The 25,577-nt window shown below is 65.7% G+C and overlaps 9 protein-coding genes across 9 annotated transcripts; 5 read left to right on the top strand and 4 right to left on the bottom strand.

Annotated features, from left to right (window-relative positions):
* Positions 1–1,779: 1,779 nt before the first annotated feature.
* Positions 1,780–2,870, bottom strand: EMIHUDRAFT_454372 (hypothetical protein; the record flags this gene model as incomplete). Its single annotated transcript, XM_005792387.1, has 4 exons — positions 1,780–2,147; positions 2,215–2,394; positions 2,467–2,534; positions 2,831–2,870. 4 exons carry the CDS (start codon positions 2,868–2,870, stop codon positions 1,878–1,880), a joined length of 558 nt encoding a protein of 185 aa, XP_005792444.1. The 3' UTR covers positions 1,780–1,877.
* A 179-nt stretch (positions 2,871–3,049) lies between these two features.
* On the top strand, positions 3,050–3,790 carry EMIHUDRAFT_223244 (hypothetical protein; the record flags this gene model as incomplete). Its single annotated transcript, XM_005792386.1, has 1 exon — positions 3,050–3,790. The coding sequence occupies one exon, from the start codon at positions 3,050–3,052 to the stop codon at positions 3,788–3,790; it is 741 nt and encodes a 246-aa protein (XP_005792443.1).
* A 1,143-nt stretch (positions 3,791–4,933) lies between these two features.
* On the top strand, positions 4,934–6,227 carry EMIHUDRAFT_223243 (hypothetical protein; the record flags this gene model as incomplete). The annotated part of the gene is made up of 3 exons (XM_005792385.1): positions 4,934–5,655; positions 5,742–5,802; positions 5,889–6,227. The coding sequence occupies 3 exons, from the start codon at positions 4,934–4,936 to the stop codon at positions 6,225–6,227; spliced, it is 1,122 nt and encodes a 373-aa protein (XP_005792442.1).
* Positions 6,228–8,150: 1,923 nt separating this feature from the next.
* EMIHUDRAFT_454371 (hypothetical protein) lies at positions 8,151–10,734 on the bottom strand (the record flags this gene model as incomplete). Its single annotated transcript, XM_005792384.1, has 5 exons — positions 8,151–8,660; positions 8,739–8,924; positions 8,994–9,115; positions 9,193–9,857; positions 9,920–10,734. The coding sequence occupies 5 exons, from the start codon at positions 10,732–10,734 to the stop codon at positions 8,259–8,261; spliced, it is 2,190 nt and encodes a 729-aa protein (XP_005792441.1). The 3' UTR covers positions 8,151–8,258.
* A 2,787-nt stretch (positions 10,735–13,521) lies between these two features.
* EMIHUDRAFT_466622 (hypothetical protein) lies at positions 13,522–16,453 on the top strand. Its single transcript, XM_005792383.1, has 7 exons — positions 13,522–13,620; positions 13,708–13,839; positions 13,909–14,313; positions 14,392–14,613; positions 15,038–15,394; positions 15,583–15,822; positions 15,893–16,453. Exons 1-7 carry the CDS (start codon positions 13,543–13,545, stop codon positions 16,052–16,054), a joined length of 1,596 nt encoding a protein of 531 aa, XP_005792440.1. The 5' UTR covers positions 13,522–13,542; the 3' UTR covers positions 16,055–16,453.
* A 93-nt stretch (positions 16,454–16,546) lies between these two features.
* Positions 16,547–17,209, bottom strand: EMIHUDRAFT_223237 (hypothetical protein; the record flags this gene model as incomplete). Its single annotated transcript, XM_005792382.1, has 3 exons — positions 16,547–16,601; positions 16,701–17,038; positions 17,117–17,209. 3 exons carry the CDS (start codon positions 17,207–17,209, stop codon positions 16,547–16,549), a joined length of 486 nt encoding a protein of 161 aa, XP_005792439.1.
* Positions 17,210–17,938: 729 nt separating this feature from the next.
* EMIHUDRAFT_439793 (hypothetical protein) lies at positions 17,939–19,299 on the top strand. Its single transcript, XM_005792381.1, has one exon. The coding sequence runs from the start codon at positions 17,955–17,957 to the stop codon at positions 19,209–19,211; it is 1,257 nt and encodes a 418-aa protein (XP_005792438.1). The 5' UTR covers positions 17,939–17,954; the 3' UTR covers positions 19,212–19,299.
* A 907-nt stretch (positions 19,300–20,206) lies between these two features.
* EMIHUDRAFT_454368 (hypothetical protein) lies at positions 20,207–22,515 on the top strand. The gene is made up of 4 exons (XM_005792380.1): positions 20,207–20,419; positions 20,696–21,127; positions 21,461–21,595; positions 21,835–22,515. The coding sequence occupies exons 1-4, from the start codon at positions 20,213–20,215 to the stop codon at positions 21,934–21,936; spliced, it is 876 nt and encodes a 291-aa protein (XP_005792437.1). The 5' UTR covers positions 20,207–20,212; the 3' UTR covers positions 21,937–22,515.
* A 1,683-nt stretch (positions 22,516–24,198) lies between these two features.
* Positions 24,199–24,972, bottom strand: EMIHUDRAFT_223234 (hypothetical protein; the record flags this gene model as incomplete). The annotated part of the gene is made up of 1 exon (XM_005792379.1): positions 24,199–24,972. The coding sequence occupies one exon, from the start codon at positions 24,970–24,972 to the stop codon at positions 24,199–24,201; it is 774 nt and encodes a 257-aa protein (XP_005792436.1).
* Positions 24,973–25,577: the final 605 nt, after the last annotated feature.

Genomic DNA, 25,577 nt, shown 5'->3' with positions numbered 1-25,577 from the left:
TGGCTGAGGAAGCTCTTCGCTGGGTGGAAAGAGGCTCGGCCGGCCTTGAGGGAGTCGCAGAGGAGGGATAACGCAGGCAACGCAGGGACGGGCCAACAGCCAGTGGGACGAACGAGGGCCGCGACGGCGGCTCAAGCGGGAGGGAGCGGAGACAGTGGGCAGAGAGCGAAGTGGGTGAGACTGATGATGCTCCTTCGACTTAGGGAGCGGTTCAGCTGCTGGGCGGGCTTCAGGCTGGTGCTCACGCGAAAAGGAATCGACGCGATGTGCAAAGCATACAAGAAGGGGAGAAGACGGTGAGGCGGAGCAGACGCGCAGAGCGAGACGAGGGAGGGAGCAGGACTTTCTTTGCGGAGATCAGCAGGAGGATGTACGAAGAGATTAGGAGCAGCAGGGACCCGAGGGACCATGTGGAAGACGGCTAGTGCTAGTCCCCCATCGGGAGGACGACCCCGGCTAGTCGCCGACCACACCCACAAAGAACCTGCACGAACACGGGTTTTTTCTTTCTGTTAGTGCCAGTGCGCGCCAGTCCCGTGCCCAGTGTTGTGCGAGGGAGTTGAGTTGTAAGATTCTTTCTGGACTGCTCTCGATGGCCGCCCACCGCATCGGCGCCCGCCTCTCTGGCCTCTCGCCAGAGCAATTCGTCGCCTTCATCGAGGTCCTCCTCTCGCCGGACCTCGCCCCGCACATCCTCGCCCAGCTGCCGACCAAGGAGCACGCCATCAAGGGCACGTGCCGCGCGTGGCGCCGCGGCTGGAAGGAGACGCTGAAGACGCGCGATCGGCCGCGCCTGCTCGTGATCGGCGGCCGCGGCAGCGACGGCGAGTTCCTCAACTCACTGGAGCGGTACGACCCGTCTACAAATGAGTGGGAGGAGGACGCTGTGGCGCCGATGCCGACGCCACGAAGGTATATCGGCACGGCGGTGCTCGATGGCAAGTTCTACGCGGTGGGCGGCGTGGAGCGCAACGTCGGACTGTCCCCCTCGGTGGAGCGGTACGACTTGGCGACAAAAGCGTGGGAGGCGGTGGCGCCGATGGGGACGACTCGCGCAAATCTCGCAGCTGTAGTGCTCGACGGCAAGCTGTACGCTGTGGGCGGGTTCGGCGGCGGATACAACGGCCTCAGCTCGGTGGAGCGGTACGACCCGGCGCTGAACGCGTGGGAGGCGGTTGCGGCGATGGGGACGGCGCGGGGGGCCTCCGCTGTGGCGGTGCTCGACGGCAAGTTGTACGCTGTGGGCGGCGAATCCGATGACGATAGCCGCCTCCGATCAGTCGAGCGGTACGACCCAGCAACCAACGCATGGGAGGCAGTGGCGCCGATGGCGGCGCCGCGGTGTACCCACGGCGTGGCGGTGCTCGACGGCAAGCTGTATGCTGTGGGCGGATACGACGATTACGACGGCTACCTCAGCTCGGTCGAAAGGTACGATCCGGCTGCAAATGTGTGGGAGGCGGTGGCGCCGATGGCGACGGGACGGAACAGGCTCGCTGTGGCGGTGCTCGACGGCAAGCTGTACGCTGTGGGCGGCACGATTTATGACGATGAGGCTGAGGCCGAAAGGTCGGCTACCACGGTAGAGCGATTCGACCCGGCCACAAACGCCTGGGAGGAGGTGGCGCCGATGGCGACGGCACGGGCCTACCATGCTGTCGCACTTCTGATGGAGAGAGAGGGGCATACGGCTTGAGAGGCCACAGCTAGAGCGAGGTGTTAGAATACTGTCTCGCAGGGGGCTGCTTCTTTTTACCCATCTCCTAGTAAGGGTGTCTCTTTTTATTTCTTTACTCGTGTTTCTTCTTTTTACGAAGGAGAAAGGACCACAGGGGAGGGTGCGACTGAGGACTGTCCCATCCGCCCCCTACTGTTCCTCATCCAGGCAGGGCGACTCGACTCCTGTAAAGCGTCGCGCTCGCCACCCGGACCGCCTGCTCGAGCAGCGCGGCGCGCGGGAAGCGCGCGCAGGTGAGCGCCGCATGAGGATCGTGCTTGTCGCAGCCCGTGTTTTCGCTCAGCACCTCGCCGACCGTCCCCTCGGCTCCCGCCTCGGCCCACTCGCCGACGGCGGCGGTCGGGAACTGCACGCCCGCGCTGGTGGCCATGGCCTCGCCGCCGGTCGCCAGATCGCGGACGATCACCACCTACACGGACTCTCGGGCATGTCGTGGACGTGTCCTGGACGTCGCCAAAGTCTCGGAGGCTGACCACCGCCACATCGACCCACGTCTCCTCGTCGCCAGAGAGCGCGCGCAGCAGGCCGCTCTCGATCGCGACGGCGAGGTCGGCGCCGGCCGCCTCGTCCGTGGCGAGCGCCTGAGAGAGCCGGTTCTTGGCGCCGCGCATCGTCTCGTCGAGGCCCGTAGGCTGCTCCGCGACCAGCGACGGCACCTTGCGAGGGAAGGTGGCGTACTACTAAATGGGGCGGAGGCTGGGGCGACAGTCGGTGGCGGTGGCTGGCACCTTGCAGCCGACGACAGTGCAGCCAGTCGCGGCGGCGACCGCCAGCAGCTTCTGCCGAGCGGTGCTCGCTACGAGGGCGACGCGTGGACGGGCGACGCGGCGACGGGCGAGGGCGTAGGCAGCGGCGGCGGTCGCAGCGGCTGTGGCGCCGACAGCGAGCAGGCGGAGCATGGCCGCGTGCGTCGTGAAGCAAGCACTGCAGGTATTTGTTTTTGCTGCGAGGTCCTCTTCAAACTCATGTGGCTGGGTCGACCGCGCCCAACTCAACGCCGCGAGCGGTATGGTTCTTGCACTTGTGCAAGATTGGGCGTCTTCTGCCGCAGTCCCTTTGATGGGAGGCCCCAGGGTGGGGGCCACCTCGAACCCCCGGCCAGGGATTCGAGCGGAGGGTGCCCCGGATTCATCTATCCGTTGGGCCCCGGTACATTCATTAGAACTGATCACTTTGCGCAGCAGCCGTCCCTTCGCCGACTGGACGGCAGTGCGCTGCGTTGTCGCTCTGTCGTGCACGCTCTCGTGCCTCGTTGTTGTGACACGGGAGTAGAGTCGAGAGGTAGCCCTCGACGAGACGACCGGCGCCGCGATGCCAGACCTCACTGCCGCCGAGCTCAGCATTCCGGCCGAGCAGCACCCCGATCCCGCAAAGCCACTGGTGATACCCGTCGACTCAACAGTGGTAGGCTCTACCCTGCGCTTCATTCCGTGGTCTGTGGTGGGCAATCCGGCCCTCCTCCAGCTGCCCCCTCCTCCTCCGGGGATGCAACCGTCGTGGGTCCAGATTCCGCAGTGGGTCGCCATCAGTGCGCTGCTCGCCTTCAGTGAGCCCGAGCCCGCTGTGGCCACCCACTTTGACAGGCTCAGCGTCTTGCGGCTGGCCGTATTGGCCGCGGCCTGGCGCCGCATCCTCGGTGCCCTGTCCGACCTCGGCGTTTTCAGCACGGTGCACGTGGATGAGGATGCGTTCCGTACGGTGTGCATCCAGGCTCTGCACTCCCGCCAAATCCCGGTGCCCGAGCTCTATCTGCAGTGGGGCGATTTGGGGTACTCTGAGGCTATCGTGCCCTTGGGACCAGCGCCATCTGCAGAAGCGAAGGCCGTCGACTTCTTGCAGTACGCGACGGTCGGGGCTCTTTGCGACCCTACGGCCGACGTCCCGTTCGCAGCCCTGTCTGACATGACCCGCTGCTTGGGGCCCGTCTTCACGGCGGCGGCGCGCGTCGATCCCATGGGGAGCGCCGTCGTGGGGGCTGCATCGCTCGCCAGCCGACGCTGCGCGTTGGGCGGAGAGGGTGATCGATATCAACCCGGGGGACATACCGCCTGACCTCTTCGCGGACCTGCCCAATTTCGACGCCTCCGGCCTCGATGACCTGACGTTCTCCGAGCCGAGAGGCAAGCGTGGGCGCTGCCCAAGCGGATCGCCGGCAACTAGTGCCGCCCGCGCCTGGCGCGACCGCCTTCAAGCGCGGGCGGCCCGTGACTTTGCTCCATCAAACGGGACAAGGCAAAAACACAGTTGCACAGATACATGCCGGCGGCGCGACTCCCCCCCGCAGATCGCCCTCAGTGGGGGAGACCGCGACACCGGTGACGGAGCGCAGTTGGGAGTGTCTTCGGCTCACGCCAGGGCGCTCGTTGCTCCTCCGTCTCTTTGTATCTTCCATACTGCGTTTATCAGAAGACGTATGGTTCTTGCACTTGTGCAAGATTGGGCGTCTTCTGCCGCAGTCCCTTTGATGGGAGGCCCCAGGGTGGGGGCCACCTCGAACCCCCGGCCAGGGATTCGAGCGGAGGGTGCCCCGGATTCATCTATCCGTTGGGCCCCGGTACATTCATTAGAACTGATCACTTTGCGCAGCAGCCGTCCCTTCGCCGACTGGACGGCAGTGCGCTGCGTTGTCGCTCTGTCGTGCACGCTCTCGTGCCTCGTTGTTGTGACCCACCCTGTCCCACCCGTATGTGATCAGTGTCTACGGAGGGAGTGTCTTCGGCTCACGCCAGGGCGCTCGTTGAGTGTCTTCGGCTCACGCCAGGGCGCTCGTTGCTCCTCCGTCTCTTTGTATCTTCCATACTGCGTTTATCAGAAGACCGATGTGCCTCTCGAATGCTGCAAACGTAAAACTCTGCCGTCCCTTCGGCGAAGCCCTGCCCGTGACAGATGGCGTCCCGACCGCTCGGCCGGCCGCCGCCGCGCCTCCGGGGCGACGACGAGGGGCCCTCGCCGCCCCGGCGCCGCCAGCGGCCATCGGCCGACCCACCGCTGCGCAGCAGGCCGACGAGCCCATTGGCAATTTTGGCGCTGGCTGCCTCCGCCGGGGCTTCTACATCGGCAGCCCCACTGACCATCGAGCGCGACGAGGCTGGTCGCCCAATTCGGCCCGACCTGCGTGCCGTTCGCGACCCTGCTCAGAGGACGAGCCTCATGCGAACGTACCTCGTCGAGAGCGGGTACCCCCAGGCGGCCGACATGCCGGGCGACGTGACAGGAGGGCAGCTGCGCTACCTTTGGAAGCAAACATCCGGCGCAAACCCGTCTGCCGCCCCGACGACCCTTCAGTACGACGACTCCGGCGCTCCGATTCGGCCCAACATCCTTCGCATTCGCGACGCCGCCACGAGGACGAGCCTGGTGAGGCAGTACCTCATCGCGAGCGGCCATCCCGAGGCGGCCGACATGGCAGGCGACGCGAGTCGGGGGGCGCTGCACAACCTGTGGAGGCGGACCTCCGCCGCACGCCAGTCACGGCTTCGCCACCGCGACGAGGGGCGCCAGCGCAGCGCTGTGCGGCGCGAGCAGGATCGAGATCGACCGTCCGGATACCTCAAGGCGCGCAATAGCACGGCGCGGCCCGTCCGGGAGGGCGAAACTCCGGTTCCGGCTGCGGGCGCCAAGGCGATGCTCAGGTACGACCCCAAGGCGCACGAGGCCGCTGCGTACGTCGATCTTGGCAGCCTCACGCCCGATGACCCCGCCGACTGGCGTGTCTGCACGTACTGCAAAGCCTTGCTATGGCCGGACGAGGCGCTTCGCGTCCCGCCCGCCAAGGACGAGGGCGGCACGGGCTGGCGCGGCACGCTCTGCTGCGGCAAAGGGGCGGTGCGTCTCGATCCGGTGCAGCGCTCGGCGGCGCTCGACGAGCTGTGGAAAGACGATCGCAACGCCAAGGACCTTTGCCACCACGCGCGGATGTGCGCCGCCCCCTTCCCTCTCCCACCCCCCACCCCAACCGCTGCCGTGTCTCGGAATGAGGAAACCTGTCTGAACCGACAGCCAGCGCCACCGGGCCCGAGCGTGCGCGTTCTCAGTACAAAAAGACCGGGTTTACCTCTCAAAACGTCCTCCCCAACCGTCACCTCTTCTCTCCGCTCGCGTGATTGTCGACACATGCGCGGGCCCATTCGGGGTGCACATGCGCGCGCAGGTGCTGAACAACGGGCTCGCGCTCGCCTCTCAGAAGGTTCAGACGCCAGACAATCGGCCTGGCCGGTCGGGTTATATGCCGTCTGTTGCGATCCAGGGCAAGCTCTACCACAAGATTGGGCCGCTCGAGCCTTACCCGGACAACCCGCAATGGCCCAGAAGCTTTGCGCAGCTCTACGTGCACGACCCGGCGCTCGACGAGGCCTCCGCAAACGACGACGAGTTCCAGGCGCGTGCTGGCAATCTCAAATGGCCGAGTAACACCAGCAGGCTCGAGAAGGATCGCGTTCTGGCTCTTCTCCGTTCGTTGCAGACGATGATGCGAACTGAGAACCTCTGAGAACACGTACGCTCGAGATTTCATCGCGGCGGCCGAGCTCTTTGCGACCGACGGCGTCGAGAACGCCACCTTGGTCATCAGTCGCGACGCGCGGCCTTCGGATGCCCACGCACGGCAGTACGATCCGGCGAGCGGGGGCGCAAGGCGCACCTTCCAGGAGGTGACGGTTCTCGTCGGAGAGGGGCACAGTTTGATCGTCAGAAAACAAAAACATGTCCCGCGTGTGTGGTCTGGTAATGTGTAATGTCGCGCCGACCCTCTGAACTTCCGCAGGAAAAAAGAAGACGGGTGCCCCTAGTTTCTTTTGTTGGCGCCGGCTGCTGTTGTCGTGAGCTCGCTGCAGCGCGTCCGCTCTCTGGCGCCGAAAGCATTCCCCCCGACCGCACCCCGCGTCCCCGCAGGAGCGTCGTCGGCAGCGACCATGGCGGGCGGCGGCGACTTGTGAGCGCACCCAGCCACCGGCGCCGCGCAGTCTGCTGCGCGCCTCTTTCCTCCGCGCGTTCCCTGCGCGCGCCCACCGTGTCGCGCGTTCCCTGCGCGGCCCACCGTCGTGTCGCCCGCACGCAGGATGAAGGGCGTCGTCAAGAACTACCGCGTCTACTCGTGGTCTGGCATGGAGACCAAGGCGCGCAGCGCCTGCGCGCAGCGGCCGCCGCGCAGCAATAGTAGGAGTAGCTACCGGCGCGTGCGGCGTGAGGGCCGCCGCTGCCGCCGCCCGGCGCGTCCCGCGGCCGGGTCGGCGGGAGGATCTAGGGCACCAGAGGCGGACGCGCGTCGGGACGCAACAGCTGCTAAGAGATGCGGGCGGCAGGAGGGTCAGGAGGAGCGGGCGCGGCCTGGCGTTGGTCGCACGCGGCGGGTGGGCCAGGGCGGTGGCGGGCTCGCCCAGTAGCGGCGCCATCGCGCCCCATCCTCGTGCGGCGGCTCACGCCTCTCCCGCACCACCCCTTCGCAGGCGTTTGGCGGCTTCTGGTACGAGATCAAGAAGAAGGTGGTGGGCAAGGGGACCGAGGTCGCCTCCAGCTGGTACAGCTTCTGGCCCGCCATGCTCGGGAGCTACGGCCTGGTCAAGTGGGCCGAGGGCTATTTCGCGAACGAGCAGCTCAAGCACCGCGACTGACACCGCGACTGCGCTCCACCACAATATAGCCAATGTAGAATGGGGCCCGCGCGTGCAGAGCGGGCAGTAAAAACATTTACCGCGTCTTTTCCAGCGAGGTTTTTTATCGCGCCCCGGGATGTCGGTGATTCGATCGTGGCAAGTGGGCACCACTCTCCTCGCGCTGACTACATATACAGCGGCACTCACGCCGACACACACGCACCGCCTGCCGCTGCTCGCTTCGGCCCATCCCACTTCACGCACGCCTTTGCCAGCTTTGCGTGACGGCCGGCCGTCGGGCCGACGCGTCGGCGGCACGCCACCACCGCCTGCGCCTGAGCCGCCGGCCGGCGGCCAGGCGCGCGGTTCGCTCGCGGCGCCGGCAGTCGCCCTCGGTGCGCCGCAATCCTGCTTGTGCTCCGCTCCAAAGGAGCACAACCCTTTCAGCCCTGACCCTCTGCTTGAGGTGCGGCGGTCCTGCTCGTGCTGTCCTCGCTGCGCGGCCCGATGGGCGGCGTCTCATACTCCTTCTCCTCGTACTCGACGACCATTGTGCGGAAGGACGGCGGCAACGAGCCGTCGTACGAGACGAAGCGCTCCTCGTCCTTCCAGTCAAATGTGCCAGGCCTGGCGGAGCGAATGGCGGAGCGCGAGAACGCCGCGGGCGGCGCGTTTGTGCTCCCGTTCCCGTTCTGAGGGACTAAGCAGACGCCAGTAGTAGACTGGTAGTCGCTAGTCGTGTGGGTGTGTTAGCTAGATAATAGAGAGAAGAGAGAGAGAGAGACTCAGACTGAGCCGAGAGGAGAGCGCGAGAGCGGAGAGAGGACAGAGGTCCATTTTTGACGAGCTAGACACTGGTACTGCCTACTCTTCTCTCTGCACATGCATTCGTCTAAGTTACTTTTCCGCCAGCGCACACGTACTAACTCCTATACCAACGTACGAGGTAGAAAATCTCGCCCGTCGATGGCCTCGTCGCAGACCTGCGGCGGGATGCAACGGCACCGCCCCGCAGAGAGCAACGCCAGAAAGGGGCTGGCCGGCAGCCCCCCCGAGGCGACGAGCGGGCACGCCGCCGGCTCGCACGGCACCGTGACGCGGAGGCGCGGGTCGCCGTCGTCGCAGCATCCGCGGCGGTCCCCCTCGGCGAGGTCGCCCCAGTGGTACCTCACTGCGACGGGCGGCGCCCCTCGCAGCGGCGTGAGATCGACCGCGACCTCGTGCGCGGAGATCGCCGAAGTGAGGGGCAGCGAGAGCCAGCTGGCGGGCCCCCCTGCCTGGTGCGCCGGGTCGAAGGGCGACGCAGGGCGAGGCCAGTTGGAGCTACGCGCCTAAAGGACAAGTCTCGGACATGACCTGGACGTGTCCTGGACATGCCTCGCAAGGCGAGGCCAGTTGGAGCTACGCGCCATCGCGAGCCCAGGGGCACCGGCCAGCGCTCCAAAGCCGCTGCTCGCGCCGCGCCGCCTTTGCAGCGCGCCGTGCGAGAGCGGGTCGGGGCAGTACCACTCCCGGCTTGCGGCGGGGCAGCTGGCCGCGCCCGCGGGGCAGCGCATGAGTGGGTGGAGGCAGAACTGCGACGCGTTGAGTAGCACCTGCGCAGCGGCGAGAGAAGAAGAGTCCGTGCAACGGAATGAAACAAACCGATGTGAAGTCGTGTGGACCTGCAGCGGCGAGAGCGCGCCCGGCCGCAGCCGAAGCGCGACCCTCTCCCCCCTCAGCAGCGAGGAGTTGAAGCGCAGCACCAGCCTCCGGCCTCGGACGGCGCAGCCGGAGAGGGTCGGACCTGTTCACGGCACAAGCTGCTGTGAAGGGAAGTGTCCAGGAAGCGGCCGCGGACGGCGCAGCCGGAGAGGGTGGCACCCGCGGCGGCGCGCTTCCCGCCGTAAAGGTGCGCCGCCGCCGCCGCCGCGAGCCGCTCGCCAACCTGCCGCTTGGCCCGCGGGTGGAGGCCGCCCAAGACGGTTGCGATCGGCGGCGCCTCAAAGAAGCTGTCGCAAGCGGCGCGGCACGCCGCCGCGCCGCCAGCCTCAGGAGCGGCCGCACGACCCCTGGACACGCCGCCGCCGCCTGCCCAGCTGTTGACCCAAGCGGCGTGCGAGTCGTTGCACGCGCGCTCGTCGAAACGCTCCTTGGCCGCCAGGGCGGCGGTGGCGCGGGGCGGCTGGCCCGCCGGGTCGCAGCAGCGCCAGCGGAGGCAGGCGGCGCCAGGGTACGGCTCGGGGAGGTCGTAGGTGTGCGCCAGGAACGTGTTTGGCAGCAACGGAGACGGGAGCGTGCCGAAGCCGCCCGCCTGGGCCGACCTCAGCCCGCCGAGCTCCCAGCCGCCGTCGGGGCCGTTGCAAGCCTCCGAGCCGAGGCCCACCACTCCGAACGGCAGACCCGCCCCACCTGCGCCCCCGCCCGCCGCCGCCGCCCAAGCCGAGCGCCACCCGCGGACGAGCGCAGTGAGCCGACAGCCGTAGCCCACCCCGGAGACGGCGTCGCCGCCGAGGGCCTGCTTGCGGCAGTCGGACTCGCCCTGGTACCTGTCCAAACCGCCAGCCGTGAAGAGGGGGCGACGAGGAGCAGCGCGGCGAAGGAGGGACACCACAGCACGCTCTTGAGCGCCGTCGCGACGTGCGGCGCCACGTTGCTCGCGAAGAGGCTACCGCCGCCGGCGAGCTCCCCGCCGAGCGCGTAGCGGCACTGGGGCTCGCCGCTGCCCGGAGGAAGCCACTGCGCGACGGCGGAGCCGCCATAGGCAACGCTGATGAGACCGATCGGCGGCGGCTCGGCGCCGTCGCGTCTGAGCTGCCGCGATAGCGCATCCGCAAAGTGGTAGCAGACCGCGCTCGCCGACAGCAGCGTCGGCTGCCCGCCGCCGGCGCTGCTGTTTTCGAGCGCCGCCAGGTGAGCCGGCAGCCATCGCGCCTCTCCGCCGTACCCTGGCCGGCCGGGCTCGCGGCGCCAAGCGCAGGTGTGCTCCTGTGCACCGGCTGTGCGGTGGTACCCGCCGTCGAAGAGCACACGGATGCGGCTCGGCCTCTCGGCCGTCCGCTGCAGCAGCGCCGCGTGGCCAAACGCCGCGCCGAGCCCCATCTCCATGTTGGACTGGCCCGCGCAGAGAAAGACGTCGCCAAAGCTGACGTCCGTCAGCCGGGCGGTGGCCTCGGCAGCACGCGCCGTCACCACGTGCGCCGTCGCGTTCGCTGGCGTCGGCCGGAGGAATGCGCGCCAGTGGTACAGCCTGCCGCAGCCGGCTTCGCCGCAGCCGGCGGCGCAGGCCGAGGGGGTGACGTTGGCGGCGACCGTGTACCCGGCCGTCTCCCCGGCAGCGGTCACGGTGACCAGGACGGCGGCGGGCGAGGAGGCGCGGAGGAGGCCGTAGACGGACGCGGTCGACGGCGCCTGCTGCAGCACCATGCCGCTGCCAAACGACGAGTTGAACCAGAGCTGCGTCGGATGCCGGCGAGGCCGGAGGTGCGGCTGCCCGGTGGTGCGGCCTGCGACGACGCCGGCGCTCGTCTCTCTCCTCGATGGCAAGGGCACGCCGATGGTGGCTTTGGCGGCGACAGAGGAGGTGTGCGGCTGGCCGATGGTGGCTTTGGCGGCGACAGAGGAGGCGTGCGGCTGGCCGGAGCTGCGACCAGCTGAGGCGACGACGGCGAGGATGGCGGCGGCAACGGCGATCGCGGCGACAGCCGCGGCGAAGCAGCTCCTCAGCGTCATTGCAACCTCTCAGGCCCAGAAATTCTTTTTCGAGAGCGCCTTCGTTGTTAATAGTACAAACCCAATGGTCCTCTGCGAGCGGTCCTTCGTTGCAGTCGCACACACGCACACGCCGCACCGCACCGCGCGCCCGCCCGCTGCCCCGCCCAGGCGGGAAAGAGATGAGGAGATGGGACAGCGAAGGAGGAGGCACAAACACGTATGGGAGGGTTCAGTAATGCGCCACGCTGCCCGGCGTTTCTCACTTTCCGGGACAGCCCCGCCCTTTTGAGGCGGGAGAGTGACGGCTACCCCGTACGCGCCTGTTGCTCTACCCCGACGCCGACCGCCCATTCCCCCCTCCTCGTTCCACGTTCCCGCCTCGAACTCTCCGGACCCCGACAAGCCGCTCGCCGTTATGGGCCTCTGCCCCGCACGCTCCCGCCCCTTCTGCCCCTCACACACACCCAGGCCCGACATGCACATACAAGACAAACCCGGCGTCCTGCTCTCAAAAGAAAAGAAAAAATGGGAAGGAGGAGACCAGAGACGAGTGTGAACGGGAGCCCCAGCTGAAAATTTCTCTTCGCCTGCGGCGCGCGCGCACTTGAGACTTGTCACTTTCCAAGCAAGTCTGCGGAGGAGTGGATGGAGGCGTGTGTGCGTCTTCCCGTCATCCAGAGAGCCGAGGCGGCGGCAGACTCTGGCATCGCCCTCGCGGACCGCAGCTTTCCCCTCTTACCTAAAAACCCTTCGGGCCGGCTCTGTGGCTTGAGTGCCCTGGCCGGAGCTAAGAAACCACGGCGTGGGGTGGATGAGCTGTGGACGAGGCTTATAGAAACGGCGGCGTGCCGCGCAATCCTGTTTTCTTAATGCCCGTCCCGGAGAAGGAGCTGCTGGACCTCCCCGAGTTCATTCACGTCCAAGAACGAGTTCCTACACCAGGCGCAGAGGCGCTTCACGACGGTGGTCCACAACAGGAACTGGCGCGCCCTCGCCCTCGAGCTAAGGGATGAGGGCTCCGCAAAGTCGGCTCTCCCATGCCGCGGGAGGAGGAAGACGGGGGGGGGCAAGGCGCAGGCCAAGGGCAGGGAGCGGGCGAAGCATGAGGCTTGGCAGGAGGCAGTCCGCTTCGTAGCGGTGAGCCAGGATGGCGCCGGCGCCTTCCTCAACGCCATCCCCATGCGGGATGACATGCGAATGGAGACTTGGGCGATGCGTCTTTCGGTGCAGCGCCGCCTGGGTCTCCCCCTCGACGTGGCTTGCCAGGCCGCGGCGGCGGGCAAGAAGACTCGGAATGGGAAGACCCACGACGAGTATGGCGACGCTGCTGTCAACGTACCGCAGCAGGGCCACAATACCAGACACAAGTACACGCTTCGACGACTCATTCTCGCCCCACGCGCCGCGTGGGGCACCGCTGTGCGAATGGAGCCGACAGCCCACCTCGGTCAGAGTTACAACAAACGACCCGACGTGGATGCGGACAACATTGGCTCGCACGGCAGGCACTATTGCGGAGCCAACGTCCAGGTCGTCTGTTCCCTCAGCAGCAGCGGGGAGCACGGTCGGAAGGGCGCTTTTGTCGCTTTCGGCAACACTGAATCATTCTACCGGAACATGGTCATGGGGCATGGGCCCTACTGCGAGGAGGGGGAGGGGGGGGGGAGGGAGGAGGGGGGGGGGGTACGGGGGGAGCGGCATGGAGGGGGAGAGGAAGAGCAAGGGCGAGAGAGGGCAAGGGACCGGGCGCTGGCATACCAGCGGGGGGGCAGGGTGGTGGGCGGCGACGGCCGGTGTGACCGATCGATCGAGCTTCCTACCAGAGGAGCTTGTTCAGCGGGATCCGTCCGGGACAGGTCGGATGCACTACCTCACTGGGCCTGAGATCACCGCCGACAACGACAATGCCCGTCACCTCCGGGGTTGTTTTGTTTGGTTGCGTGGGTTCGAACCACTCCGGTATGGCGTATGGGCGAGCCCACCGTTCCGAATCGCGCTGTTCACTATACCTGTGAAGCCATAGGATGTACTCGGAGGAGGTGCGGCGGTACGTTCCAATGCCGCCGCCTTCACCGGGGATACGGAGGGTCGCCGTATGTATGTATGTAGGAAGGTGAAGAACAGCCAGGCTCGGACTGGACACCAACGCGGTATGGGTGGACGCTGGACAGATGATGACGACACGCACGAGCGACACACAGACACAAACAGGCTCACACGACACACATCACAGCCAGCTGGCTGCCACACACCCGGAGTTGGCGTACACATAACTCAGGGCCACATACATCCTCCCTGACCCTGTCGCCCCCCCCAGCACTCCAAAGGACACAACATAGAATAGAAACTACCCAACGCGGCCAAAGGATATCCACCTGTGATCCTGTGTGAGCTCTGTGTCTTGGTTTGCCAACAACATACCTAAACCTCGAGAACCTCGAGAGAAGAGAAAAGAAAAATGCCCAAACACAGCTGAAGGAGGGGGCTACAAAGAGGACACCGGCGACTCCCACGCTCCTCATGAGGGCCGGCGCCTCTACGGGAATGCTGACGCTCGAGGAGGTGTTAGCCGACCCGGTCAACCTAAACTACTTCAAGGCGCGTCGCTCCTCCTCCACCCCAGCCCACCCGCTGAGTGTCGCTGTCGCTCTGCCGTCGCTCTGACCGTCGCCGCTCCGCCTGCAGCGCTTCTGCATGAGCGAGATGTCCACCGAGAACCTCCTCTTCTGGCTCGAGGTCCAAGAGTACCGCTCAATCAAGGCCCCGGATTACCGAGGCTTTGTGGCACGCAAGGTCTATCGCAAATACATCAAGCAGGCAGTCGGTCGCCTTCACTCCGCCGCCTCGCCGCCAAGGGGTTAATGTCATTTGTGCCATGCTCTGTAGGGCGCGCCGCAGCAGATAGGGCTCGGTCAGGCGGCGGTGGACGAGATCCGCGCTGCGATTGAGCACGGGTCGTCGGCGGATGGGGGCGCGAGCCGGGGCGCAGTTTACTCTGCGGCGCTGTTCGACGTGGTGCAAGCGTCGGTGATGAGCACGATGCGGATGGACATCTTTCCGCGCTTCATCGAGTCGCCAGACTACCGCGCGCTGCAGGCGCTGCACAGCGACGACAGGCACGTCGTCGGGATTCGCGACTTTGACCTCCACCGCTTCCTGGGTGCGGGCGGCTTTGGCATGGTGCTGCTGGCGAGGCAGCGCGAGAGCAAGCGCATGTACGCGGTCAAGGTGATCGACAAGCGCATCCTCATCTCGCAGAACCAGACGCACTCGATCTTCCGCGAGAAGGAGGTGCTTGCCCTCCACCGCTGCCTCTCTCTCCACGTCTCCGGCTGACGCCGCTCCCCTCCCCGCCGCCTCCCTCCCCAGGTGCTCGCGAGCGTGGAGCACCCCTTCATCGTGCCTCTCCGCTTCGCCTTCCAGACCGAGGACCACCTCTGCTTTGTGCTCGACTACATCGCGGGCGGCAACATGTACTCGGACCTCCTCCGCGGGCCGTACACGCACGCACGCGCCGTCTTCTACGCCGCGCAGATCGTCCTCGCCACCCACCACCTTCATGAGCTCGACATCCTCTACCGCGACCTCAAGGTCCCCTCCGCTCGCCTCTCTCTCTCTCTCTCTCTCTCTCTCTCTCTCTCTCTCTCTCTCTCTCTCTCTCTCTCTCTCTCTCTCTCTCTCTCTCTCTCTCTCTCTCTCTCTCTCTCTCTCTCTCTCTCTCCCTCCCTCCCTCTCTCCCTCTCTCCCTCTCTCCCTCTCTCTCCCTCTCTCTCCCTCTCTCTCCCTCTCCCTCCCTCCCTCCCTCTCTCTCTCCCTCTCTCTCTCTCTCTCTCTCTCTCTCTCTCTCTCTCTCTCTCTCTCTCGCTCGCTTGCTCGCTCCCTCCCTCCCATGCCTTCTCGCCTCTCGATTCTCTCCAGCTCCTCCTCTCCCCTCTCCTCTCGCCCGTTGCCTCTTCCCCCTGGCCTCTCCTCGCTGTCTCCCCCTCCAGCCCCACCGCCTCCCCCCTCCCCCTAGCCGGACAACGTGCTCCTCACGCTCGACGGCTACGTCAAGCTCGCCGACATGGGCGCGGCGCGCGGTGTCGCCGAGAACGGCAGCATCAGCATCAACAACGGGTCGACCACGTCGTGCGACAAGACCGCCAAGGCCGGCGCCCCCACGCTGCGCCGCCGCATGACCATCACGGGCACGCACGGCTACCGCGCGCCAGAGGTGTACGACCGCGACTACGGCAAGGAGGCCGACTGGTGGAACGTGGGCATCCTGATCATCGAGATGCTGACCGCCGAGAACCCCTTCCGCGGTAGCAACCGCAAGGAGAGCGAGCAGCTCACCAAGCACAAGCCGCTCGCGCTGCCCAGCTACATTCAGGTGCAGACACGTCCGAGACGCACAGCTCCGAGAGACGCCGATGCGCCCGCATGCCCGACCAGTGCTGGACACACGCTCGAGACTACCCAACACTCTCTCGCCGCTCAGTTGCTACCCCTGCCGCCGACTCCTCCCCCCGCTCCTCCCCACCCACCCCTCGCCCCCTGACGCCGCCCCCTGCCCCGCAGCCGGACGCGTGCGACTTGGCCTCGCGGCTGCTCCAGCGCGACCGGAGCCGGCGGTGCGGCTGCGGCGAGCGGGGGGTGGCGGAGGTGTATGAGCACCCCTTCTTCGCCTCGATCGACTGGGAGGGGCTGCTCGCGATGGAGGTCCGGCCGCCCTTCGAGCCGGACATGGACACGACGCCTCCGGCGCGGCAGCAGATCCCAAAGGCGTACGAGGGGAGCGAGCTAGACTACTTTTGCCAGGCGCGCGCCCACCCGCGCCTCCGCACCCCTCCCCCCTATGTCTGACCGGACGCCCGGCCTTGCTCACCAGATGGTCGACTACCTAAAGACGTCCCTCTCCATGCGCAACTCCTTCCCGCTGGCGGCGCACGATCAGCGCGCCTTCGACGGCTTCGACCACGTCTCCTACCAGGTCTTCGAGCAGGAGCTGCGCGAGTCGCAGGTGGATGACTCCAACCCGTTTGGCTTCTGAGAGGCCGTACGGCTGCAGCGCGCTGCCACATATTTGTTCATGAGCGACGCGCTTGGGATGCGAGGCGTACTGCCGTGCAGGCAGCATGCGATGAGCGCGTAAGCGATGCTATTTGGCGCACGAGACAGCGTGTGTTTGCGTGACCCCACCGACGGTCGTAGTTTGATTCCTCGTGTGTCTCCCCTCCTCCCCCTTCCTCCACAGCATGTCCTGTATGCAGCATCCCTCTTGTGCTCATGTGCACTGTGTGTGCGCGGGGGGAGTTGCCGGCTGTGCCAGACAGTCGTCTCGCCGTGAGATAGTCTGCGTGCGATGTGTGGCGTTCATGATTGTGACGTCGGTGTAGATCTAAATGAGACCGCCTGGGAGCTGAGAGTATATAATCGACATGCCTGTTTTGACGCCAAAACGCGGGCCGGCAACATGCAATCCGCACACACCCAGGCTGCGCTGCCGCGAGCCACGGTCCGCTCCACGACGTCACGACCACCCCTAGCCCGATTGGGCCCACAACCGGTGCCGGTGCCGGTGCCTGTGGCCCTTGGTCCTGTGGCGGTGGGCGGGGGCGTGCTCCGCCGCCGCCTTCCCAACCCCCAACCCCATACATAGTGCACAAAGGCTCAGTGCGGCGCCCGTGGCGCCTCACGCTGCCGGCGCGGCCTGACCCCTCGGCGTGGAGGGAGGTGGCAGCATCTCCGTCGAGGGCGACTGCTCCCTGGTGAAGGAGAGGCGCTTGCCCGGCTGGTTTGAGGTCACGTCGGACATCGACGACTGTTTCGGTTGTCTCAGCTGCGACGTGCTGGTGACGGGCTTGTTGTCGAGCCACTCGCCCTTGAACATGACGTCGCCGGCGGGCGAGGTGTACTGGCCCTGCCCGTGGCGCTTGCCCTCGAAGAAGCTGCCCGTGTAGTAGCCGCCGTCGGGCTGGTAGAAGGTGCCCTCACCGTGCTCCTTGTTGTACATCCACTCGCCATCGTAGACCACCTTCGCGGAGCGCGCGGTGCGTGTGCGATACGTTGTAAGATGCGGCGCCGATGAGTCATCCTCCAACAACCTACACACTTGCGTCTCGTCTTTCCTCCGCTGCTGCCTGCATGTCCTCCGGGTCGGCGCCGGGCGCACAGCTCCACAGCGCCGCTTGCTCGGTAGAGGCATACTCCGATGCTCCAGTCCGCGGCGCCGCCCTGCGAGGCAGCCGCTTCCCGCGCTTCGCCCTCGCGCCCCCTCGTACTGTGGGAGCCGGCCTGGCGACGACCTGTGTGTGAGGCCGAGGAGAAGTGAGCCGCGGTGAGGGCCGAGGGAGTCACATGAGTGATGAAGAAAAAATAAAAGTGAGATCCCGAGCTAGAGCTGGGCGACAGAGATCAGAGTAATGAGTCGCCCGAAACTTGGAGCACTTGGAGTGCAGTCAGCAGAAAGAAAGAAAGAAAGAAAGAAAACAGACAACCCAAGGGAGGGATGCGGATGGGAGGACGGCACGCCGCCACCACACAGGGATTTTAAGGAGAGGGGTGTGGTGTGTACTTGTTACGTGAAAACCCGCTGGGACCCGGACGCCAGCACACACGGCTAGATTTCATGGCGGGCCGCCTAGGCCCTGGGGTCGGAGGTAGAGTCGGTGGTGGTGCCGCGCGCGGCGCGGGCTTCGCTGTCGGGGGCGTCTAGGGCGGGGTCGGGGAAGGAGGGTGGGGTCGGTCGCATTGGCGGCCGCGCGGCGGTGGCTGCGGGGGGGGCGGGAGGAGGTGCGCTAGCCGTCGCCCACCCTTGGGCGTCCGCCTCTTCCTCTCTCTCTTCGCCTTCTCTCTCCGATTCTCGCTGCAACCTTCGTGCAGAAGGCAACCGCACACCAGGAGCACGAGTGTTTTTTCGGCTTCACCTCCTTGGCGACGTTGGTAGCTGCATGGGTTGTGGCGCGTCGGCTCCCGCCAAGCCGTTGGTCGAAGCCCCGCGGCCGGTCACTAGTGACGCCGCGCCGCCACCATCATCGTCAGTTGAGCAGCATGCTGCGATCACCGCACGGATCATGAACAACGATTCCGTCGTACCAATGTCCGCGGCGCTCACTCGCAAAATATTGAAGGCTTACGCCCTGAGCACGGAGGCCGCCGCCGCTGCCGAGGCGCACTGCACGCAGGTCGTCGAGGCGCAGATCCGTGGCTGGCAAAGCTTCTTCGTGCATGCGGTCGGCAAAGGAGGACCGGACGACGCAGCGTCGCCGCAGGAGTTTGATGGCCCCACGCAGCAGGCGTTTCGCACCGCCGGTGTCGATCTCGATCGTCTCAAGGGCAACGGGCGGGCCTATTGGGGCGAGGGCGGCGAAATCATCAAGACGCGGGATCGTATCATCCACGGCGTCGCCAAGGCGTGCGGCCACACGCCGACAGAGGAGCAGCTCGGTGCGGCCAAGTACGCGACTCTCGGCTACCTCGTGCGCCTCATGTTCGACTTCCACCGCGGGCAGAATGTCGGCGCGGTCGTGCTCAAGGGCAAGTTCGACACGGAGGGCCGCCCACTTTTGCTGGTGCGGACACAGTGCATGGCGGACGCGGCGGAGCACGGCTCCTTCTACCGCACTGCCCTCGAACTCGGCGTCGTGAAGCATGTGTGCAACCTGTACGCGGGCCACTTCCCGTTGGAGGACTGGCTTGAGGCGGAGGCCAAGGTCTGTGCGGACATGCGCGACGCGTCGTCCAGCGCGCTGCCGTCCTACTTTGACGAGCGAGCACGCAAGATGACACGCAAGTGGCGCCGGATGGTCGATGACGCCGACGAATGGACCGAGGCGAACAAGCGCAACGCGATGATGCTCTGCGCATCGCAGATCAAGGACCTGCTCAACCCCAACGGCGAGCCGCCGAAAGGGGGCATCCTCATCCACTGTGCGGGTGGCATGCACCGCACTGGCATGATCTACGGCATCATCCGTCGGTACGTCAACGATGACCCGATCGACGAGATCGTGGCCGACTATAAGCGGCATGTCGACTGGAAGGCGGAGGGCGCGGTCGGCGGCTACGAGGAGCTTAACGTGCGCTTCATCAAGGAGTTCGACCTGAGCCTCCTCGACGCGCAGGAGATCGTCTTTGAGGAGGGCATGACGCAGGATGAGCCCATCAGCGCGGCGGGCGGCACCCGCGATGAGTGGCGCTACGCGTAGTTCTGAAACTTAAGGGGAATCTTTTTCTAGCCCCCCCCCCCTCCCCCGCGATAATTGGTTTTGTTTTTGTTTTTTCAGTTACACACAACATGCCCGCCATTTGCAGGGTGACGCCCGGCGGTGAACGTTGAAACGAGCTAAAAAGTATGCTCGTCGCCGCCGCGCTGCACCTGGCGAGCGCATGGACTGTGACCACCTTTGTCGACATTCCGCACAGGGTGCTCGAAACCCTTCTCGTCAACCGCACACACGAACCCACACATACAGAGAGGGACGAGTGCACGCATTGGGCATCAGAGAGCCATAAGTGTTTGTTGTTGTTTGGCTTGAGCCAAGCAGGCACACCCGCGCGCGAGCGATTAGGCCAGGCCCGAAGCCTGACTCAAGCCAAGGTGGAGCACAGGGACAGGGACACCGTACTCACGTACTGACATCCCGCCCCGCGCCAGGGGCGGTGGCGCGCGCCGCGCCGGGACACTTTGGACCCGCAGCCTGGCATACGCCAGGCCACAGATCCGCCGGCAGAGCCTTAAAGCTGCATCCGCGATCCACCAACAACTGGCCCAGGGGTTGTGACCCTGCGGCGTTCACCCACGGACCCGCCTCGGTATGGCTAACCTGTTGGCGAGCGGTGCCTATTGGCGCTGCGACGGCGACTGCCAGGAACGTGCAGAACACGCTCGCAAGCAGACCGTATGGCAAGGCCGGCACCGTGGCTGTGCGCTCAGCGAAGAGGACAGCCACCCTTTGAAGACGCAAAATCTCGAGCCGACACCTTGAACCACCATAAACTACAGTCTGCAGGGGCTCCAGGCCCCAAATGACGTGTGAGTGTTAGAGTTGTTTGGTATTGCTAAAAATCTCTCTCTCGGCAGGCGGGTGTGAACGGCGCCTCGAGAGAATGTTCAAGCCGTGGCTTGGAAACCTCGCCTTGGGTGTTCATAAGAGCTCTAGCAATCGTTGAGTTGCTGGCCTCCTGTTTTCGGCTCAGAAGAGCCCCGATGCTGCCCATGCCGGGCTGGAACAACGCACAAACAATGTTCATGGTACCGCCGACTATATCTGCGCCCCAGCAGCAGCTGGGACAGGTCGTCGTCGCGCCGCAGATTGTGGCGATGACTTCGCTTGACCCCCGCTTCCAGCCGCTGCCGCTGCAGCCTGGCGAGACTGCATTTTACCCGAGCGGCGAGAGGAGGCGGGCAAAGCAGGAGAGGAGCCTCGCCCGCGCCCTCCCTTGCCATCGCTCTCAAACGCTCGCGCTCGCGCTTCGCTCTTGCTCTCAGAGCGCCCTCGCCCTCGCGCTCGCCCTCCCTCTCGCCCGCCATCGCCCTCACCCTCGCCTTCCATGTCGCCTATCGCCCTCGCTCGCTCTCACCATCGCTCTTGCTCTTGCTCTCGTCCTCGCTCTCGCCCTCCCTCTCCTCGCCCGCGCCATTTTGCCGCCGCCCTCGCCGCTTGACGACGCCCCCACATCGCCCCCGCAGGCGTGCATGGCGTGCTGGAAGGCCAAGCTCCGCTGCACGATGCTCCAGTGCGGCTCGTGCCTCTCTTGCGTCGAGCGCGGCCGGCCGTGCATCCCCCGCGTTCGCATGAAGCGGCGGCAGACCCGCGAGCGCCCGCCCTACCCGAGCCTCGACCTGGCCCGGGCGCAGGAGGCGGCGCTGCAGTCTTTGCCGCCGCTGCCGCCGCTGCAACCCATGCCGCCCTCGGCTGTGGGCCTCGAAGACTTGTGGGGCGGCGCACAGGGCCTTCAGCCCGGCGCCGCCCCCAACTCCCCGACGGTGGCGGGCCTGCCGGCGGTCGCGCCCGTGGCCGCGCCCGACCAGGCGTCGCTGACCGCTGCGCTCTGCTCGTCGTACTCGATGCACCTGCAGCGGTCGCTCGCCGATTCGATGTCCCTCTCGCAGATGCTCGCTGTGCACGACGGTTGGCGCGGCGGCGGCTCCACCGACCTGAAGGTGCAGGCGGCCGCGATGATGTCGGGACAGGCGTCGATGCAGGCGGCGGCGCAGGCGGGGATGATGCAGGCGGGGATGATGCAGGCGGGGGGGCAGGCGGCGGCGCAGGCGGCGGCGGAGGCCCCTCATGGCGGTGCTCCCCCCTCGGATGCCAGCTCGGGCGCCGTCCCGGCCGCCTCGCCTCCGGCCCCCGTCGCGCCGCCCCCCCTAGGGGCTGTCGGCCCGGTCCCCGCCCGCGCGGCCCCTGCCGCGGTCGCCGCGATCCCCTCCGCGACCCCCTCCACGCTCGAGGCGCTGCAGCGCGGCGAACCGGTCGCGCAGGCGAGCTTGTGGGAGGTGCCGGCGCCTCCGCTCGCGGCCGAGTCGTCGACGGAGACGCTCGAGGCACCGCAGGACGAGCACAGGGCCCCGCCGCTCGCCCAATTGGTCGGAGGAGGCGGAGGAGGCGGAGGAGGCGGAGGAGGCGATGGGTGGGCGCGAGAAGCGGCGGGCGGGGGCGGCGGCGCGGGCTGGGGCGGTGGTGGCGTCGCGGCGGGGTCGTTCGTCGGGTCGCACGACTTGGGCTACTACGTCGAGGACATCGACGGCGACGAGGAGGCGACGCTCCCACCCCCCCTGCCTGCGCCGTCCCAGAGGCCCGTGACGCGTCCGAGACGCGACCACAGGTGAGCCTCAAGCGGCCGCGGGACACCAAGGAGTACACCAAGGACCACGACTCCATCGTGGACGAGGTTGCCCGGCGCGAGGTGGTGCGGCGCGGCTCGTAGGAGGAGGAGTCGGCCGCCGCCGCGGCGCTGCTCGAGGCCTCGGCCAGCAAGGAGGGCGGCGGCTCCGGCTCGAACCTGTTCGAAGGAGAAATTTGCAGGCAGATGCTGAAAACTGAACCTCGTCGCTGCCCCCGCGGCCCCTCCTCCTGGCCGCGGCCCGAGGTTGCCTTGCGCGCGCTTTTCCCTTTCCCCCACCCGCATCCGGCGTCTGCTCTGCGCCTTTGCCGGGAACCCCCCCCCTGTCGGACCGCCAGAGCCGCACCGATGCCAATTTTGACCGCTCCCGAGAGATGAGCGAGCGATAATGTTTTCGGCCGAGCACGGTGCGATCGCGCTATACGATCGGCCGGCGCTTCACCTGCTCCGTACTACATGCGCTGAGAGTCGCGGATACACGTGTGGGGTCTGTGGTCCCAGTTTTTGGAGTTGTGTGTTCTCTCGGCGCTCGTGCGTGTTCGCCCCATCCCCACATGAGAATGACCACCCATGCATGTGTGTACCTGCCATTTACGTACGGCAGCGTGGGCGAATCGGAGAATCAGTTTTGTTATTGTTATTTGGGTTCACTGTCTGTCGAAAGTAATGAGATGGAGACCTCCATCAGCCCCTCTCCGGCGCGCTCCGCGCGCGGCTTACGTGTACTCAGGGAGGGTGTAGAGGATGTAGAGTGTAGAGCGCTGTCGAGCTGTAGAGCTGTAGAGCTGTAGAGCGCTGGAGAGCGCTGTAGAGCTGTAGAGCTCTACATCCGCCGCGTGACGATGTGAGTCGCCTGTAGAGCGATGTAGAGGCGCTCTACAACGTGAAATCTCTACAACAAACGATGTAGGACGGACGGAAAAACACCCCCCTTTTATGCCTGACCCTGGGCATGGCCTCTCTGGGGGTGAGCTGGGCCGGCCGCCTCCGGGTCCGCAACTCGCGCGGCGGGTCCGCGTCCGGGCGAGCATCCGAGGCCCGCGGTTGTCCTCTCGCTGGGCGCGACCGCCATGGAGATCCACTGCACACAGATCTGTGCTTTTGTCGCCTATTGCTCGCTCTCTGTGCAATCGCCACGCCAGAGGCCGTGCTTGGAGAATGTGTCGCAATGCTGCTGCGTCAGTGGATTGAGCCGCGGCGCAGGCTCCATCGGTGAGCTGCGGCGGCGCGCCGGCCGCTTCATGCATAGCTCTCCGGCGAGCGACCGCGAACGCGTTTTCCGTCCGCCGTTTCATCGAGTTTGCCCGAGTAAAGTGCAACTTTGGCATTTGGTAAAAGTTGCCCGAGGTGTCTGTGGGGAAAAAACCAAGGCGGGAGGGTGCCCCCAGCAGCTAAAGGTCAACATCCCCTCCGGCTACGACAATGTGAACCTGATCTGGTCCTCACGGGGGTGACCCGTCTCCTCCAGAACGAGACGGACTTCATGAACGGCCGAGCAATATTTCTTCATTTACTATTGCTAATTGATGCTTTTTGCACGGCTGAGCCCCCAACTCCCCCCCCCCCCCCCCCCCCACTCCCCTGCGCTCGTTCCCTGCCCTCTCCCGCCACACACTCACTCCGTCAGAGCCCCCTCCCTCCCCTCTTGCACAGGAATTTTGACAATTAACCAGATGGCGAGAGAGGACTCGATTCAAATCAATGTGGGCTCGCCCATACCGGAGTGGTTCGACTCCACGCAAACCCGGAGTGGTGAGGGGCTGGTCGTGCGATGTTCTCAGGCCCAGTGAGGTAGTGCATCCGACGGTCCGGATCCTGCTGAACAAGCTCCTCTTGTAGCTCGATCGGTCACACCGCCATCGCCGTCGGGGAGAGGGGGGACGACACTGCTTCTGCAGCGTGCACCTAGGTGGAGTAGAAGGGGTCACTGGTACAGACAAGAAGCTGCAGACCAGGAAAGAGACGAAGTCGAACTGGGGCTGGTCGGCGCGATGCGCTGTCGATACCAAAGCCAGCTGGTCGGCACGATGCGCTGCCGATACCAAAGCCAGTACCACATCCTCCCCGTCGGCAGCGCGTCGCGTCGTTGGGTGCCGCTCTTCAGCAAGGAAAAGGGTGTCCTCTGCTGCTGTCGAAGAAAAGCACAAGGATACGCTGAAGACGCTGAGGATAGCGCATGTCGCTGCGCTGAAGGGCTCACGCTATAGGGTCTGCTGTCGACGCGGGGCGGCCCCGAGCCCGAGGACGCGTCCGACGGAGTTTTTCTTCTGCGCGACCATCTCGGGAGGCCTGCTCCACCAGGTTAGGTTCTTCGTCGCACGGCCCCGTCCTGGCGTCTTTATTTATTTATTTATTACACGCTCGAGGGTCACTGCAATGCCAATCGTGGCTGTAGTAACCTCCACTGCCGCAGCAATAATAGTCCGCGGTCATCCCCTCGCGCGACGAGAAGCCCGCTGCTTCCGCCTCGCGACACGTCAAGTTAGCCGCCTTGAAGTCAGCACAGGTGTAACCAGCGCGCCGCCGCTCTGCTGGCGAGTAGCCTGCCGCCTTGGCCTCTTGCAGCGAGTAACCTGCGGCCTTGAGCCCATCCACATAGCCTGCAGCCTTCGCATCTGCGCATGTCATACCGCTCGGCTTCAGCGCTGTGAGGGAACTCTTGACCTCTTCCACTGTATAGCCCGAAGCACGCATTTCTGTTGCCGAGTAGCCCGCCGCACCTGCCTCTGCGCTTTCGTACCCGCCGTACTTAGCCTCAGCAATTGTGACCCCCATTGCCCGCATCTCTTTCAAGGATGGATGGCCTTGCTTACGAGCCTGGCCACAGGAGACGATCGCGGGCTGCGCCTGCAGCTGCTGCACCTGCAGCTGTAGCTGTGTCACCAGATTCCTCAGCTCAGAATTCTGCGTCTCGAGCTGCTTGACATGTCCCAACACCAGGTCCGACATGCGTTGCTCGAGCGCCTGCACGGTGGCTTCCGCGGAAGCCTGTAGGCGAGACTCCAGCGAGTGAAATGCTTGCTTGGTTTCCGCCTCGAGACGATCGCACACTTCGCCAGCCTCATCCACGCGCACCAGCGCATGCCCAACGAGCAGCTCAAGCGATGGCCCGCCCTCCATTGCTGGCGCAAGCAGAAAAAAAGAAAAAAGTACCGGATCCGAGACTCCAAATCACACCGCACGCACAACCAAATATCAAATGACTGAGGGCAGTGTCAAAGACACACGCGTACTAGGGTGAGTGCTCGTCTCTGTCCTACACCGCTACACAGAGACGCGACTGAAAGGCCTCGCTCCTTCTCCCTCTCGCGCCTCCTCGTCGACGGGGGGCACGTGTGCAGGGCGAGCAAAGTCATAGTTGTTGAGTCTCTTTGACGAGAACCTCGCCGCCTTCGTCCTCGGCTCCGAGAGCATCCGGTAAGCACCAAGCGCGATGCCCAAGTGAAGGCAGAGGGCGAGCGCCACGCACCCCGCCGCATCCAGGCCAAACCGCTCGTGGTCGAGGCAGACGGCGACGAAGATGATGCCAAAGGTGGCAAACTGCAGGAGCATGTCCTCGGTGGCGGTGCGCCAGCCGGCCAGCAGAAGCCCGCGCGCGGCCGGGCCGTTGGAGAGGAGCTGAGGGAGGCGCGTCAGGTTGGATTCGGCGAGGGACTGGACCACTTGCGCGCCCCGCTCAATGGTCAAGGACGCAAAGAGGGGGATGCCCGCGATCAGCCAGCCGA

This window comes from Emiliania huxleyi (assembly GCF_000372725.1).
Source record: "Emiliania huxleyi CCMP1516 unplaced genomic scaffold EMIHUscaffold_108, whole genome shotgun sequence".
Lineage (NCBI taxonomy): Eukaryota > Haptophyta > Isochrysidales > Noelaerhabdaceae > Emiliania > Emiliania huxleyi.
This window is presented reverse-complemented; position numbering and strand designations above follow the sequence as displayed.

Excerpts from the sequence above, each read along its gene's own strand:
- EMIHUDRAFT_466622 (XM_005792383.1), top strand. The coding sequence starts at position 13,543 with ATGAGGGCCGGCGCCTCTACGGGAATGCTGACGCTCGAGGAGGTGTTA. Across the intron at positions 13,621-13,707 it reads TCAACCTAAACTACTTCAAG|CGCTTCTGCATGAGCGAGAT; the intron begins GCGCGTCGCTCC and ends CTCCGCCTGCAG. Across the intron at positions 13,840-13,908 it reads ATCGCAAATACATCAAGCAG|GGCGCGCCGCAGCAGATAGG; the intron begins GCAGTCGGTCGC and ends CATGCTCTGTAG.
- EMIHUDRAFT_439793 (XM_005792381.1), top strand. The coding sequence starts at position 17,955 with ATGGGTTGTGGCGCGTCGGCTCCCGCCAAGCCGTTGGTCGAAGCCCCG.
- EMIHUDRAFT_454368 (XM_005792380.1), top strand. The coding sequence starts at position 20,213 with ATGCTGCCCATGCCGGGCTGGAACAACGCACAAACAATGTTCATGGTA. Across the intron at positions 20,420-20,695 it reads AGAGGAGGCGGGCAAAGCAG|GCGTGCATGGCGTGCTGGAA; the intron begins GAGAGGAGCCTC and ends TCGCCCCCGCAG. Across the intron at positions 21,128-21,460 it reads CCCTCTCGCAGATGCTCGCT|GCGCTGCAGCGCGGCGAACC; the intron begins GTGCACGACGGT and ends TCCACGCTCGAG.